At 43.5% G+C, this 16,425-nt stretch overlaps 1 protein-coding gene across 3 annotated transcripts in view; it reads left to right on the top strand.

Annotated features, from left to right (window-relative positions):
- The window catches only part of SPG11 (SPG11 vesicle trafficking associated, spatacsin), a 73,027-nt gene that overhangs the window by 55,640 nt on the left and 962 nt on the right, over positions 1-16,425 (top strand). The window contains exons 30-39 of one of the 3 annotated variants that reach the window (XR_011997650.1): positions 411-1,152; positions 8,891-9,030; positions 9,919-10,117; positions 10,527-10,664; positions 11,980-12,113; positions 12,657-12,918; positions 14,403-14,571; positions 15,012-15,100; positions 15,302-15,457; positions 16,176-16,327. Coding sequence is in view for 1 of the 3 variants with exons in the window: in XM_072740629.1 (XP_072596730.1) it covers positions 411-1,152; positions 8,891-9,030; positions 9,919-10,117; positions 10,527-10,664; positions 11,980-12,113; positions 12,811-12,918; positions 14,403-14,571; positions 15,012-15,100; positions 15,302-15,457; positions 16,176-16,327 (2,027 nt within the window). In the remaining 2 variants the exon portion in view is untranslated. Of the gene's footprint in view, positions 1-410; positions 1,153-7,784; positions 9,031-9,918; positions 10,118-10,526; positions 10,665-11,979; positions 12,114-12,656; positions 12,919-14,402; positions 14,572-15,011; positions 15,101-15,301; positions 15,458-16,175; positions 16,328-16,425 lie in introns of all 3 variants that reach the window. The other 2 variants (XR_011997651.1, XM_072740629.1) reach the window with 2 other exon arrangements.

Here is a 16,425-nt window from a genome sequence, read left to right as displayed (position 1 = left end):
TAGCTTTTTGAACCAGCATTAAACAGAATCAAATGAGATATGTGATTTCTAGGAGAAGAGGCTTTTTTACTTTTGACACACACATCACTTTCAGAAATGGATGAGCATCAGATCCCTGTTAGTGTAGAATGTGTGTTTTAAACTAAGGTTGGCTTACAGGATATGCTACAGCTGTTGTGCTTTGAACAGAATTAAACATAGGGTGGCTTCGTCTTGAACCCCCTTCCCTAAGATAAATTCAGAATTAGCTTTTATACTTTAACTTTCCAGATAAAATATCCTGGATCATCCATAGCCAAGCCTCATGTTCCCTGACTTGATTTGGCTTTAACAAGTACAGCATACTTCGGGAGCATTAGCACATACTTCTTTATCCCAAAAAGGCTAAAGTGTTTTGTTCGATTTCACAGATGACACAGGAAATGCAAACCCTAAAACACATTGACCAGTGGTCCCTGAAACAAGCAAGAATTGACTTCTGGAAAAAATGTCATGAGAATTTTAAGAAAAATTCCATTTCAAGCAAAGCAGCTTCTTCCTTTTTCTCAGCCCAGGCACCTGAGTGCCCAACTGAAGAGGGTCGGAGCAGCAGTGAGGAGCGCCATCTGCTGCTCACATTGGCAGCACACTGGCTTGCTCAGGAGGATCTGGTGCCGGTGGCCGAACTGGAGGAGCTAGAGAAGCAGATCTGGCGCTGCCGCATTACCCAACACACCCTCAGAGAAAAACAGGAGCAAGTAGAGCTCGGGTTTTCTCAACAGATTTCAACTAGTGGGGAACTTTCCTTTGATGGGATAGCCAGTAAGTTTTCACTCTCCATGTTGGCTGTTCTGAACACATCAAAGTACTTAGAACTCAGTGGCTTTCCATCCAAAGAGACATGTGATAGCGGACTGGATTGGAAGGAGCAGGAGTCACTGAACTTTCTGATTGGGCACCTATTGGATGATGGCTTTGTGCATGAAGCAAGTAGAGTGTGTCGGTATTTTCATTTCTATAACCAAGATGTTGCCTTGGTGTTGCACTGCAGAGCACTGGCCTCAGGGGAAGCTAGTGTGGATGACCTGCACCCAGAGATCCATGCTCTCCTACAAAGTGCTGAGCCGCTTGAGGAGGAGGAAGCTGGCATTCCACTAAGAAAAGTCCAGAGCAGTAAGTAGAGGAGATCAAACTGCCCTGAGTCCTGAGCAGAGCTGTTGGCACTCTTTCCCAGAAGGAAAGGGTCCCTTTTGGCATACTAATTATACAAGTTAAGGGTAATCCATTAAACTAGGTAATTAACTGGTCAATGACAGAAACGTGTCTTTTAACTAGCTGTATATCAAAGTTAGAGGGAATCTATTTGACTTGTAGCTAGTTCACTGAAATTGATTCTATAACTGGTTATCATGTTTCCAATTGTACATTGATAGTATATAGAAATATGCTGATTTTTGTGTTAATCTTATATCCTGTGACCTTGCTAAATTTGCTTATCCTAAGGGTTTTCTTATAGATTCCTTGGGATTTTCTACAGATGATACTATCTGTGAATGGAGATGGTTTTATATCTTCCTTTGCAATCTGAATTGCCAATGATTTCTTTGTCTCGCTTTATTTACTGGCTGGGACTTTCAGTATGACATTGGATAGGAGTAGTAAAAGTGGAAATACTTGCCTTGTTGCTGATTTTAGAGAGAAAGCATTAACCTTTTTTTTTTAATTCAAGTATAATTAATATACAATGTTAGATTAGTTTCAGGTGTACAGTGTGATTCAACAATTCTATACATAGGGGCCCCTGAGTGGCTCAGTCAGTTAAGCCCCTGCCTTTGGCTCAGGTCATGATCTAAGGGTCCTGGGATTGAGCCCCGCATCAGGCTCCCTGTTCAGCAGGGGAGCCTGCTTCTCTCTCTCTCTCTCTTTGCCTTTCCCCTTACTTCTCTCCTCTGCTCGTGCACTCTCTCTCTCTTAAATAAATTTAAAAACAAATACTATACATTACTCAGTGCTCATCAGGATAAGTGTACTCTTACTCCCCTTCACCAATTTCACCCATCCCCCCACCAACCTCCCCACTGATAACCACCAGTTTGTTCTCTGTAGTTAGGATAATTTATTTTTTTCTCTTTTTTTTCTTTGTTCATTTATTTCTTAAATTCCATATATCAGTGAAATTATATAGTATTTCTTTCTCTGACTTCTTAGCATTTATACCCTCTAAATCCATCCACATTTTTTTTTTTTTTTTTTTTTTTTTTTAGTTTTTATTTATTTATTCATGAGAGAGAGAGAGAGAGGCTGAGACACAGGCAGGGGGAGAAGCTGGCTTCATGCAGGGAGCCCATGCTGGACTCCATCCCGGGTCTCCAGGATCAGGCCCTGGGCTGAAGGCGGCGCTAAACCGCTGAACCATCCACATTTTTGCAAATGGCAAGATTTCATCACTTTTTTGGCTCAGTAATATTCTATTTTATATATATACACACACATACACACACACACACACACACACACACCACATCTTTATCTACAAATGGATACTTGGGTTGGTTCCATATCCTGATTATTGTAAATAATGCTGCAGTAAACATAAGGGTGCATATATCTTTTCTAATTAAAGTTTTTGTATTCTTTGGGTAAGTATGTAGTAGTGGAATTACTGGATCAAGTGGTACTTCTATTTTTAATTTTTTGAGGAACTTCCATACTGCCTTCCACAGTGGCAGCACCAGCTTGCACTCCCACAAGGAGTGCACAAGGGTTCCTTTTCCTCACCAAGGGTTCCTTTTTTTTTTTTTTTTTTTTTAGATGCACCCTTACATTTATTGCAGCTTTACAACAGCCAAGAGGTAGAAACAACCCAAGTGCTTATCAATAGATGGATAAGTCAAAGGTTAGATTGGGCCACCAGGTTCCCCTATGGTGTATTCCTGACAGCTGGGTTATTATTTCCATAGAACTCGGGGTGAGGATTTACCAGGTTAGATTTAGTGGTTGATGAGAGTTGGCTTTAGCCGTGAGGGGATACAGTGCAAGTAACATTAGCAGGGTACATGACAACGATGCAGTCTTAGCTTTAGGGGATTGTCCTTGTCGGGTTGACTCTTCCATTCTGAAACAAAGTCTTTGAGGATGGCTTGTAGATCAGCTGGCCGGAGGTGAGGTGAATGTAGCAGACCCAGGGAGTTATCCCGTCGACCTTGAGAGTGGTGGGAGTGGTCAGGATTCTTGTGATTTTTTATTTTAGCCATTCTGACAGGTGTAAAGTGATAACTCATTGTGGTTTTGACTTGCATTTCCCTGATGATGAATGATGCTGAGCATCTTTTCATGTGTCTGTTGGCCATCTTTATTTCTTTGGAAAAATGTTTATTCAGGTCTTACTTTTTTTTTTAGTTGGATTATTTGTGGGGTTTTTTGGTGCTGAGTTATAGAACTTCTTTATATACTTTGGATTAACCCCTTATCAGATATGTCATTTGCAAATATCTTCTCCCATTTAGTAGGCTGTCTTTTGTTGATAGTTTCATTTGCTGCATAAAAGCTTTTTGTTTTGGTGTAATCTGAATAGTTAAATTCTGTTTTTTTCCCCTTGCTGGAGGAGATATGTGTAGAAAAATGTTTCTACGGCTGATGTCAGGGAAATTACTGCCTATGTTTTCTTCTAGGCTTTTTATGGTTTCAGGTCTCACATTTAGATCTTTAATCCATTTTGAATTTATTTTTGTGTGTAAGAAAGGGTCTAGTTTCATTCTTATGCATGTAGCTGTCCAGTTTTCCCAGCGTCATTTGTTGAAGAGCCTATCTTATATAAATCATTCAGTCTTCATAGTTAAGTATACTAGCTGTAGGTTTTTTTGAAGATAGACTTTGTCATGTTTGAGAAAGTTCCCTTCTATTCCTAGTTTGCAAGTTTTTATCATGAATCAGTGTTGAATTTTGTCATTTTTTCCCTATATCCATGATATGATCATGTGGGTTTTTTTCTTTAGACTATTAATTGATTATATTAGGTAGATTACATTGTTTTTAAAATATTAAACCAGGGATCCCTGGGTGGCGCAGTGGTTTGGCGCCTGCCTTTGGCCCAGGGCGCGATCCTGGAGACCCGGGATCGAATCCCACATCAGGCTCCCGGTGAATGGAGCCTGCTTCTCCCTCCGCCTGTGTCTCTGCCTCTCTCTCTCTCTCTCTCTCTGTGACTATCATAAATAAATAAAAATAAAATAAAATAAAAATAAAATAAAATATTAAACCAGCTTTGCCTTCCCAGGATTAATCCCACTTGCTCATAGTGCATTATTCTTTTAGATACATTACTATAATCAGTTTTCTACTTTGAAAATTTTTACATTTCACTTTTTTTTTATACTTTGTCTAGTTTATGTATCCAGGTAATGTCATTTTCATGAATTGGAAAGCACTCCTACCTCTTTGTGTGTGTGTTTTAAGACATTGTTATGGAATTGGTGTCATTTCCTCTTTAGATGTTCAGTAGAATTTACGAGTAAAAACCATGCACCTGGAGATTTATGTTTTGGAAGACTTTAAAATATAAACTTCTTTCTTAGTTATACAACTGATCAGGTTATCTTTTTCATCTTTGAAGAGTTTTTGGTAGTTTTTAGATTTTGAGGAAATAATTTTTCCTGCTTTGAGTTATTTGAACATTTTTTTAGTCTTCCATTTTAATTTTCCTAATTTTGACTATATATCTCTGCATATTTTTTTAAATTGGTTGTTTTGGGACACCTGGGTGGCTCAGTGGTTAAGTGTTTGCCTTTGGCTCAGGGCATGATCCTGGAGTCCCAAGTCCCACATTGGGCTCCCTGCATGGAGCCTGCTTCTCCTTCTGCCCATGTCTCTGCCTCTCTTTCTGTGTCTCTCATGAATAAATAAATAAAATCTTTAAAAATAAATAATAAATTGGTTGTTTTATGGATTACATTATATATTCATAACTTTTTATAGCCTACTTAAAAATCAATTTTTTACTACTTCAGCTAGAGTGTAGAAACCTTACCACCATATAGGTCACTTCTCTTCCATTATGACCTACTTTTTTTTCTTTTTTAAGAGAGAGAGAGAGCGCTCGCATGTGCACAAGCTGTGGGAAGTGGGGGCAGAGAGACAGGCAGAGAATTTCAAGGATACTGCAAACCAACTGTGGAGCCCAACATGGAGCTTGGTTTCACAACCCTGAGATGGTGACTTGAGCTGAAACCAAGAGTAAGATGCTGAGCCGACTGAGATATCTAAGCGCCCTTACTTGTCTTATTATATTTACATCTATATAATGTTGAAATCCCTATCAAACAATGCTAGAATTTTTACTTTCAACCAGAAATCATATTTTTAAAAACTCAAGAGAGGAGGAAATTTTATTTACTCGTATATTTACAGTTTTTTTGCTCTCCTTTCATTCCTCATATTTCAAGTTTCCTTCTATCCCTGTCTGAACAACTTCCATTAGTGACTCTGTTAAGAGTTGTCTACTAGCAACACATTCTCTTAGTTTTTCTTCATTACTTTTATTCATCTGAGAGAATATCTATTTCACCTTTATTCCTGAAGCTTCCTTTTACTGGAAGGAGAAAATTCATTATTTTCTTTCAGTGCTTAAAAATGTTGCACAATATTTTTTAAAGCATTCCTTTTAATCTTTGTGGTATCTGGTGAATAATCTGCAGTCATTTGAATCATCATTACCCTATTGATAATGCATTTTTCTCTGGTTGCTTTCAATATTTTTTTTTTTCTATCTTTAGTCTTTAGCAGTTTGATTATACATGACTGGGCTTGTATTTCTTTGGGTTTATCATGTTTGGGGTTCACTGAACAGTCTTGAATGTTTAGGTTTATGTGTTTCACCAAATTTAAGTACTTTTCAGACATTATGCTTTCAGATATTTTTTCAGCACCACACCCATAGTCTTCTCCTTCTGGGACTCCAGTGACACAAATGATAGAACTTTTGTTACTGTTTCAAAAGTCCTTTAGACTTTATTCTATTTTTTTTGTCTTTGTTGTTCAGATTGGATAATTTCTGTTTATCTATCTTCAGTTTCACTGACTCTTTCCTGTGGTATCTGCACACTATTGAATTTATTTCTATGATTTTAAAATTTCATTTTTCACCCCCAAAATTGCCATTTTATTCTTCTTTATACCCTCTGGTTTTTTTTAGGCTGTTTTTCAGTTTGCTTCAAGAACATTTATAATTGCTTGTCGGAACAATGTATATAATAGCTACTTTATCAGGTGATTTCAACCTTTATGTCATTTTTAAATTATTTTTTATTTTTTAAAGATTTTATTTATTTATTCATGAGAGACACAGAGAGAGGGAGACAGAGACATGGGCAGAGAGAGAAACAGGCTCCATGCAGGGAGCCTGATGTGGGACTCGATCCTGGGACTCCAAGATCACATGCTGAGCCACCCAGGTGTCCCCCTTCATGTTATTTTATTTTATTTTATTTTATTTTAAATTTTTATTTATTTTTATTTATTTATGATAGTCACAGAGAGAGAGAGAGGCAGAGACAGGCAGAGGGAGAAGCAGGCTCCATGCACCGGGAGCCCGACGTGGGATTCGATCCCGGGTCTCCAGGATCGCGCCCTGGGCCAAAGGCAGGCGCCAAACCGCTGCGCCACACAGGGATCCCTTCATGTCATTTTAGTACTAGGTGTCATCTATTGTATTTTCTCCTATGAATTGAGATTTTCTTGCATTTTTGTATGCTGAGTAATTTTGAGTTGGATCCTGGACATTTTGAATCATATATTATGAGACTCTGGGTCATGTTTAAATCTCTTAAGGAAAATGTTGATTTTTTTTAAATTTTTATTTATTTATTTATTTTTGGATAGCAGGCAGTTGACCTGGTTAGGTTTGGGCTACAAGTTCTTTTTTGTTTGTTTGTTTTTTGGGGTTTTTTTGGGGGGAGGGCTACAAGTTCTAACCCACTTTCTATAGGCTGTGGTTCTAATATCAGTTCGTTTTTCAAATCCTTTGTGATGCTGTTCAGATCCGTCCTGTGTATATGCAACATCCTGTGGTCAGTCTGCAGCCTAGATAGTCCTCTGTTAATTCATTGCTCAGGGTCTTGATATGCCGACTAGAAGCAGATCTATATATGCGAAGCCTGGGAGTGAGCCCTAGAGTTTATAAACAACTTTATTGTGTGGCTTTCTGAATCTCTCTCCCAAGGATTTTCTGGTTCCCTGAGGCTTCCCTTTTTTGATCTCCTGGCTAAAAGACGGACTTGTAGTTAGTTACCCCACTCTGGCATGCACTTCCCTGACCATGCCTGCATCCTGGGCCAGCAGACAGGAGGGTAATGCAAAAGGAGACAAAGGTTCACTGCATTGTCTTGAGACCAGAACACCTCGAGTCTAAAAATAAAGTTCTTGAGATGGGGGGGTCTTACCAGCTGCTGCCATGGCCCCTGCTACCATAGCCTCAGGGCTGCTGGGAGCTGAGAGGAGAGAGAAGGGGCATCAGAAGTCCCCCTTCCTGCTCCTTGAGCCCGTACAAAAGGGCTTCTCCTGGAGTGCATGCTCACTCTCTTTGTGCTGAGTTACGGGTTTCAGGCAGCATTACATTCAGGCTATAGAGGTTACTAGAGGGGAAGAGGCGGTGTCATTTAGTGCTGCGTGCTGCGTGCCAGCTTTTATATTGAGTTCAGTGGGGGAGACAGGGTAGGGTGAGCTGCTTCCCTAGAACCGGCATCCCAACAAGGGATTTTAGGCAGGGAATAACACAGTCTAAGTTGCTATTTACTTTTTTGTCCTTACAGCATATTTTTTCATGTATAATAACTTAAATGCAAAAGTATTACATGCTTAGAGTAACATCACAGCACGGAAGTGCATCAAGTACAAAGTGAAAGTCCGTTGCCCAGTCAGCACCACCCCTACCACGTTCCCTGGAGTAACATCTTCTGCTTGCTTGGTATGCATTATTTTCTCTCTGTAGCCTTACATGTGTACATGCGCACATACACACCATTTATTATTTTTTTTACAAAGGTAAAGTTATATCATTGTACGTTTTTCCCTGTCAGTACACGTATATTGACTTCCTTCTTTTGAAGGGCTGCAGAGTATTCTGTATGGATGTACTATTTAACAATGCTGTATTGATAAACTCTTAAAGTATAATTTTACTTAAAAATTTTTAACAGTACTTTATTAATATGTAAATTCTTCAGTTTTGTTTTTGTTATTAGGAACAGTATGATCTGAATAGTTTTTTTTCCCCAATAGAAACCCTTTCTCAAATTAAGACCATTTTCTTCTGTTTCTGGCTAAGAGCTTTTTTGTTTTTTTCTTTTATAAATTCAGGAATGGATTCTAATTTTTATCATGCCTTTCAGGCCTTGGTTCTTGTGATTGGCGTTTTGGACAGATTCTCCTGGGTCTGTGGAGGATTGACTTGGGGCGGGGGAGGCTGGCAGTAGGAGCTGGTGGCAGCCTCTTAAGATGCAAAGTTATGAACACTGTAATGAAGGCAATGACCAGGGAGATGTTTTGGAGACACAGTCAGCTAGACCTGGTGACTTCTGTAATATGAAAGGAAAAGGGGGAAGGTGCATGGAAGAGAGTTTAGCAGACATTTTTGGTGATGATCTAGAGTGTTCATTAGGTGGCTTGAAGTCTTCTGTAGCCTATGAAGCCTTTGAGGCATCCTGGGCTGAGATTTCCTGGAAGAGGGCAATGAAGTAAGTTTGAGTGGGATGTGGGTCCAGTCAAAAGTGGTCCCAGACCCAGAGGGAGTCATGGGGGTGCAATGGAGGAAGCTGTGGGAAGAGGGGTAGTATCATAAGGGACTGGGAAGAGGCCTTCACTTGACAGCTTAAAGCCGCCCCCCCGCTCCCCGCCTCAGACCTGTGTCTGCTTCCAGGTTCAAGTTTGGATAGTCAGTCATTTGTGATGCTGCCCCCCAGTGATGAAGTGGTGACTAATCTGGAAACTCTGACAAGTAAATGCCTCCATGGGAAGAACTACTGTCGGCAGGTCCTGTGTCTGTATGAACTTGCCAAGGTACGTGCCCAAGGGTAGGGCCTCCAGGGGAAGCTGAAGTGGGGGAAGCAGGAAGTTGGAGGTAGATTTTGGATACTGCCAAGTCAGCCGTTCATGTGATAATCATGATGAGGGAGCAGATCACTCAACAGGATGTTGGCCCCTGTAAATCCACCCCTGGGAATACTGGGGAGGATGCCAGCCAAGTGTCGGGCCTTTTGAGTCCTGGCTTTGGCCCAGCCAACCAGAAGTGAGGGCATGACATTTCACACCTCTAGGCTCCTGGTTCTCCATCAATAAATGACTTAACCATGAAGGTTCCTTCTAGCCCTCTGTTTTTGTCAGCTTCAGGATTGTTGGGGGATTTCCACAGGAGAAAAGCCCAAAATAAGTTGTAAAATAAAATAAAATGGAATGTGATGACTATAAAGACAGGAACCAGGGCAGCCAGGAATCATTTGTGACTTTGTGCTGATTGAGGGCAAAAATAATAGACTCTAAGAAGCAGAGGAGCACAAGAGAAATAATGCCAAGCACTAAAGCCCTTTGGAAGGGCTCCTCTGGAGATTGAGGGCTTTACTGCTGTTGTGGGAACAGTAGAGGAAGGGCTCTTGCTTTTATTCAACTTTCTTCCATTTCGTAACATTTAAAAAGCTCAGTGTTCAACCAGAGATGTCACCTGATGGCTTCTGAAGACAAGCCTTTTTCTTGCTTGGATTCAGCTCATTGAAGTGAAAGAAAGGACTAGAAGACAGTGCTTGCTGTTTCTAAGGTTCCTGCTCAGGGTGAGGGATCTTTAAGCTTAGCCAATAGTGGAGTCTGTCCACATGGGATTTCAGAAAGGCTACATTTTGCGAGCTTTTTCCTGGCTCCTAATGGGAACTCTGACTGTCTTTGCCTTCCTCTCAGGAGTTGGGCTGTTCCTACACAGACGTGGCCGCTCAGGACGGGGAGGCCATGCTCCGGGCAATCTTGGCTTCCCAGCAGCCCGACCGATGCAAGCGAGCCCAGGCTTTCATTAGCACCCAGGGCCTCGAGGCAGACACGGTGGCTGAACTTGTGGCTGAAGAGGTGACCCGGGAGCTGCTGACCCCACCGGAGGGAACAGGTGCCCCACCCTACAGGCCTCTCATACCCCATTCTCAAGTTCCCAGCAGTAAGGACTTGGATGTTATGCGCCTGTGCTCCTGCACACTGCCCTCTGCCCTCACCAGCTTGCACCTATCAGGGGAGAACATGTGGCATCTGTGTTGTGGTTGCTTTTTGTTTATTGTTTTATGATTACGCTTAGAGTAGCTGTGCCTTTCTCTGAGCTGATGAACTCCTGCTGACCTATAAGATGACCACTAGGCCAAGGAACGTGAGCTCAGCAGAGTAGAGAGCAGCACGGGGAGCCCCTTCAGCACCCGCTCCAGGTGCCCGAGCCTGGGCGGAGTGGGCCTCCTAGCCAGGGACTCTGGCCTCGCACCCAGCTCACAAGGTTAAAGCAGCACCTTCCTCCCCATCTTTCTCTATAGGACATCAGCAGATGTTTGCCCCAGCAGGGGAAAGCCGGACATTTCTTCAGCTGACCGCTCTGTGTCAAGACCGCACACTGGTAGGCATGAAGTTGTTGGACAAGATTTCGTCCGTTCCCCATGGAGAATTATCTTGCAGTAAGTTCACTGGCCATTTTCTTACGTGTTTGGGGCCCAAGGAAGTCTCCAAGAAGTCTCCCGGGGTTAGTCTTTCCAACTCAGTTTGGATCCTTGTTCCTGCTCTGTATCCCTACCCCTCCAGCATGGTTTATAAGTTCTTGGTAGAAAGCCATCCGTTTGTTGAAGAAAATTTAGAAAATATAGGTGGAAAAGCATCCCAAAATATAAAATCACACAAGCAGGTGACCTTCTAACATTTGGCAGTTAACTTACTCTTCCTCTTACATTACACTGCAAAGTGGCTACTTCAGACCCCAGTTTAGAAGCAGAGGAAGGGGGATCCCTGGGTGGCGCAGCGGTTTGGCGCCTGCCTTTGGCCCACAGCACGATCCTGGAGACCCGGGATCGAATCCCACGTCGGGCTCCCGGTGCATGGAGCCTGCTTCTCCCTCTGCCTGTGTCTCTGCCTCTCTATCTCTCTGTGACTATCATAAATAAATTAAAAAAAAAAAATAAAAAAAATAAAAAAAGCAGAGGAAGGAAACTGAAGCTCAGAGAAGTTGGATTAATTTGTAGCTGTTGGGCAGCCTGGGTGGCTCAGCAGTTTAGCACCGCCTTCAGCTCAGGGCGTGATCCTGGAGACTCGGGTCCCACATTGGGCTCCCTGCATGGAGCCTGCTTCTCCTTCTGCCTGTGTCTCTGCCTCTGTCTCTCTCACTCTGTGTCTCTCATGAATAAAAAAAAATTTTTTTTAATCTTAAAAAAAAATAATAATAATTTGTAGCTGTTAAGTGGCAGAGGTGTTACTGGAACTCAGACGATATAAGTCCAAAATCTCGCTTTCCACAATGTGTAGGCATTCAGTAGTCGTATGTGTCCCTCTGACCTTCTATAGAAGTCTATAGGCTTTTATTTTGCAAAAATGGCATTATCCTGTGTATATGGTTTATAATTTATGAACATCATTCCATGACAATATTCTATATAATTTTTACAGGTTACACAGTATTTCTCATAGAATGAAAAATTTTATACCCTAATTTGGGACCTTTACATGGCTTCCAGTTTTCTGCAGTTTCAAACACTGTGACAAACATCCTTATAGGCAAGTTTATATGCCTATGTGTGATTATTTCCCCAAGATAAATAACTGATTCAAGAGTATACCCATTTTTAAAGCTTTATATATATTGCCACTTTTACTCCAAAGCTGGTAAGGTCAAGGATCTCAGAGGACTAATGGGGAGCCCTCCCAGACAGGCTGTCTGTATTGGCCCCTTCACCTTCCTGCCAGGATTCACAATCCTGTCTTACCACTGCCTCACCTCCCCAGCCACAGAGCTGCTGATCCTGGCCCATCACTGCTTCACACTGACATGCCACATGGAGGGCATCATCCGAGTCCTGCAAGCTGCCCGGCTGCTCACGGACAAACACTTGGCCCCCAATGAAGAGTACGGGCTGATGGTATGTAACCCCCTGATCCCCTACCATCCATTCTGAGGAAAGTTTTGAACAGACAGGCTGGCAACCAGTTCAAAGCTGACAAGGTCTTAGGGAATTTGCCCACCTGGATACCACTACCTACTTGGGAGCTGGCTGAGCCACTCAATGCTCTGCTCCAGGTTATGAATTGCTGTCAAAATCAGAGATTGCTCTAAAGGAGCAGATGTCAGGAGGATCCCTGCCATGTTCCAGGGCAGGCCTACTCCCTTGCCAGGGCAGATCGTTTTTCTAGAGGGCTAAGGCAGCTGTTTCCCCCCAAAACAAGGCTCAGTGTTATCTCTGAATTGAAATGAGTGGACAGCTCATGCCCCCGGTGCCTCCCCAAATTCTCTAGGCTTGAAATAAACCCAAGTGACTGAGCAAGCCACTGGGCAGTAAAAGGAATGGTGGGGAGAGGAAGAGTGCCTGCCCACAATGTCACATTGGCACTTAAGAGTTACGTTTACAAACACAGGAGGCAACAGCCAGTGGTGTCTGTGTGACAAGCCTTTCTGAACCTTCCAGGGGAGATGCCTGCTAGGTACACGGGAAAGGAGAGGGGGAGCCTGGCATTAGCCCTTCTGCCTCCTGGAGCTTGGCATCTGGAAGCAACCAAACTGGTGAGGGTAGTGGTGAACTCCGGCTGATGCTTGATGCAAGTGGCCCTTGCCCTTTTCAGGTACGCCTCCTCACTGGCATCGGAAGGTACAACGAGATGACGTACATATTTGACTTGCTGCATAAAAAGCACTATTTTGAAATGCTGATGAGGAAGAAGTTGGATCCGGTAGGTGTACGGTATTTTGAGCTCCAGGATGGCATAGACGGTTGACATTCAGGAGTCTTAGGCTTCGTAGGAATAATCCTAATCAGGGTGGACCCCCTGGGATATGGAGGGAGGGAATTAAAGGAGTCCCCTGGACACACACGGTAGCTTAAGATTAGTTTCAGACAAGGCAGCAGTTATGCTGACACATTCAATAGTGAAGAAAACGAGTTTGTGCATTTGCACCTAAGCCTCTGTCCCATGTGTGAATGCTGGCTCTGGCAGGGGCAAAATCTTTCCTGTGAACTGTGTGGAAGTGGATTAACCAGGTCAGAAGCGGAGAGTTTTCAGGGGACCATGAGAAAGGGTTAGGATAGTGGATGCCAAAGCCTGGGCCTGGAAGGCTGTGGAGAGCGATTTATGATGACGACCAGGAAGGAGGCTTGGAAGCAGAGGCCTGACTTGGCAGGCCTTTAGGCTCTGGGCACTTGTCTGTCTCTGGGCACTTGTCTGTCTTCAGCGTGGTGATAGCAGGTGTGTCACTTACAGAGCTTCTGCTTCTAAGTCATTCATTTGGCGGATTCATTGCGTCAGCCTTTATTTCCTCTGAAGATTTGAAAACCAAGGCACATTTTTGTCTTCTGGGAACTTGGGCTTGGCCCAGCAGGACTGAGTCAAAGCACAAAAACCCTGCCCAGTGCTGGGCTAGTTTCAGGACAACCCAGTGCCACAGTCAGGAGGAGTAGTCCTGGACCTAGGTACACCCTCAGGATACCCTAGCGGGTTTTTAAGATTGCTTTTGAGGCATTTTTGTTTCTGCGTGTAAACATTCTTTTAATAACTTTTTTTCTGATTACAAAAGTAATGCATATTCAGTGTAAAGACACTTGGAAAACAGTCCACCAAAGAAAAAAGCCCTGTGTGTCTATCGACCATCTAGAGACCGCCACTGCTAACAATTTGGTACAGGCCCTTTCTCTGTACATGTACCCACAGAGATACATACATATATACATATTTTTAGCAAAACTTTTAACATGCTGTGTAGATATGAAATAGCCTGCTTTTCTCACTTAATAGGCAGGTCACAAATATCTTCCAAACCAACATTGCTTTTAATGGCTACATGGTATTCTCTTAATCCAGATGTCTAAAACAAGGGCATTTCTAATTTTTTGCTATTAAATACCTTTGCTACATCCATCTAAGCACTTCTCTCTTATTTTGTAAGGGACAAATTCCTAGAAATAACATTGCTGGAGTAATGCATATGTGCACATATTTTAAGGTTCTCCCCTCTGATCGGTTCTATGACACACATTCCCACCAGCACAGAGGATGTGCCTGTTTTCTTACAGGGTAGCATAACCTTTTGTACTCATTTTTGGTTGTTTTTTCCCGTTTTCTTGAGAGTTTTTAAGGAACTTTCAGAACCAAGGGACTCAGGCGTTCACGCCTGCCTCGCAGTCACTGGTTGACTTCAGTACTCCTTTTTTCCTGGGCAGAGTGGCTCCCTGAAGACCGCCCTACTGGACTACATCAAACGCTGCCGCCCTGGGGACAGTGAGAAGCACAACATGATCGCTCTGTGCTTCAGCATGTGTCGGGAGATTGGGGAGAACCATGAGGCAGCTGCCCGCATCCAGCTGAAACTGATCGAGTCTCAGCCCTGGGGTGAGAAGTCATGGCGGCACCCCCAGGCCAGTGCGGCCAGCCATCGAGGGTTCTTAGGGCTCAGAAGGGCAAGAACCCTTGAGACTAATATCCACTTCGGCTGCTAACACCCACTCGGTTGGGGCCCCATCTGAGCAGACGAGATGGAAGGGGATTTGGAAGGCACCTGCCCAGCTTGTCCCGTGTGCACCTAGGGTGTCCTCCATGAGGAAGTGGTGTGTGTGCTGAGGCCTTGCAAGCCTGCCTTGATGTCTGAGAACTAGAGGCCTCCTCCAGAGCATGTGCACTTCTGGCCCAGTAGCTTTTACCCAAGTGACATACCTGCCTCCCTTGTGAGCATGAGCTGGAATGTTTTAGTCCAGCCCACCATCACTGAGCAGGATGGGAGCAGCCAGCCTTGGGAGTCACACATCCACCAGATTTCCTTCTCTCTCCTACAGAGGACAGCCTCAAGGATGGGCACCACCTGAAGCAGCTGCTGCTGAAAGCCCTGACTCTGATGCTGGATGCAGCCGAGAGCTATGCCAAGGTAACCGTAGAGTCATTTCAGCCCGGCCTTAGGGCTTGGGGTCTGCAGGATGATTTGATTTTGTCCCTGGGCTCTTCCAAGTGAAGGGAGATGCAGCCTTGGGCCAACTGAGGGCAGAAGGGGTGAGTTCAGTTGCTGGCAGGTTCATAGCGGGGATGACGACAGTCTATCTGTGCCTCCCTCTACCCCCCTGTCCCTCAGGACTCCTGTGTGCGACAGGCCCAGCACTGTCACCGGCTCACCAAGTTGATAACACTGCAGATTCATTTTCTGAACACTGGCCAGAACACAATGCTCATCAACCTGGGCCGCCACCGGCTGATGGACTGTATCCTCGCTCTACCTCGGTTCTACCAGGTAAGCAAGGAAGGAAAATCCAGCCAGCACTGGTGCCAGCATCCTCTCTCCTGCCGTCCCTCTCAGCGAACCCGTATGTTGGGTGACTTGCCTAAGGTGTCAAGGCTAGTGACAGAACCAGGACATTTCTAAACTTTTAACTTTAGCTGTCTGATAAACCAAACAGCCTTTACATGGCAGTATTTATTAGCATATTGTTTGGACAGAGGTTGGAGAATGATGAGGTGATCTGGTCTCCCTTCCTCGTGCTGCCAGGCCTGCAGGAAGGGAGACCACCTTGCCCCTTAGCTGAGGTCTGGAAGAGCAGACCTGCTGGTGGGCCAAGCATCGCTTAGCCCCAGTGTTTCTAGGATGGTGCATCTAGCTTAGCAGACAGAGTCAGGGCTTCTGGCCTTGAATGAGAAATAGTTACCAGGGCATCAGCCCTTCCCTGTTCCTTACAGTTGAGTTAGTGGGGGGAAATATTGTTTCTCAGCAGTTTTTATTAATGCGTTGATGCATTGTGAAGACTGAAAACACTCAAGATGTTTGTGATTTAAGGGCAGAGAAATGCCAAACATCAAACTTTTCCCCAACCCTAATACATAAAGCCTTTCAACATACTTGGTGATTCTCATATTCACTGTGAATGTGCAGTATTAAGTTACTTTCTAGAACAGCATGCCTTCGGTTTACGTACAATAGGGCCTAATGGTATCTTCTTCTCTATCCTTTTAAGGCTTCTATTGTGGCCGAAGCCTATGACTTTGTTCCTGATTGGGCAGAAATCCTCTACCAACAAGTGATTCTTAAAGGAGACTTTAATTACCTGGAAGAATTTAAGCAGCAAAGGTTATTAAGATCCAGTATATTTGAAGAGATTTCAAAAAAGTAAGTATTAAAATGCCTCTGCTTTGAGGGAAGACGTGGGCAAGAATTTTATAGCTAAATAGGACATGCCAAAAAATAATAATAAAATAAAATAAATA

The sequence above is a fragment of the Vulpes vulpes genome, chromosome 15 (genome assembly GCF_048418805.1).
Source record: "Vulpes vulpes isolate BD-2025 chromosome 15, VulVul3, whole genome shotgun sequence".
Classification (NCBI taxonomy): Eukaryota; Metazoa; Chordata; class Mammalia; order Carnivora; family Canidae; genus Vulpes; species Vulpes vulpes.
Note: the sequence above shows the minus strand (reverse complement) of the source record. Positions and strands in the feature narration are given on the sequence as shown.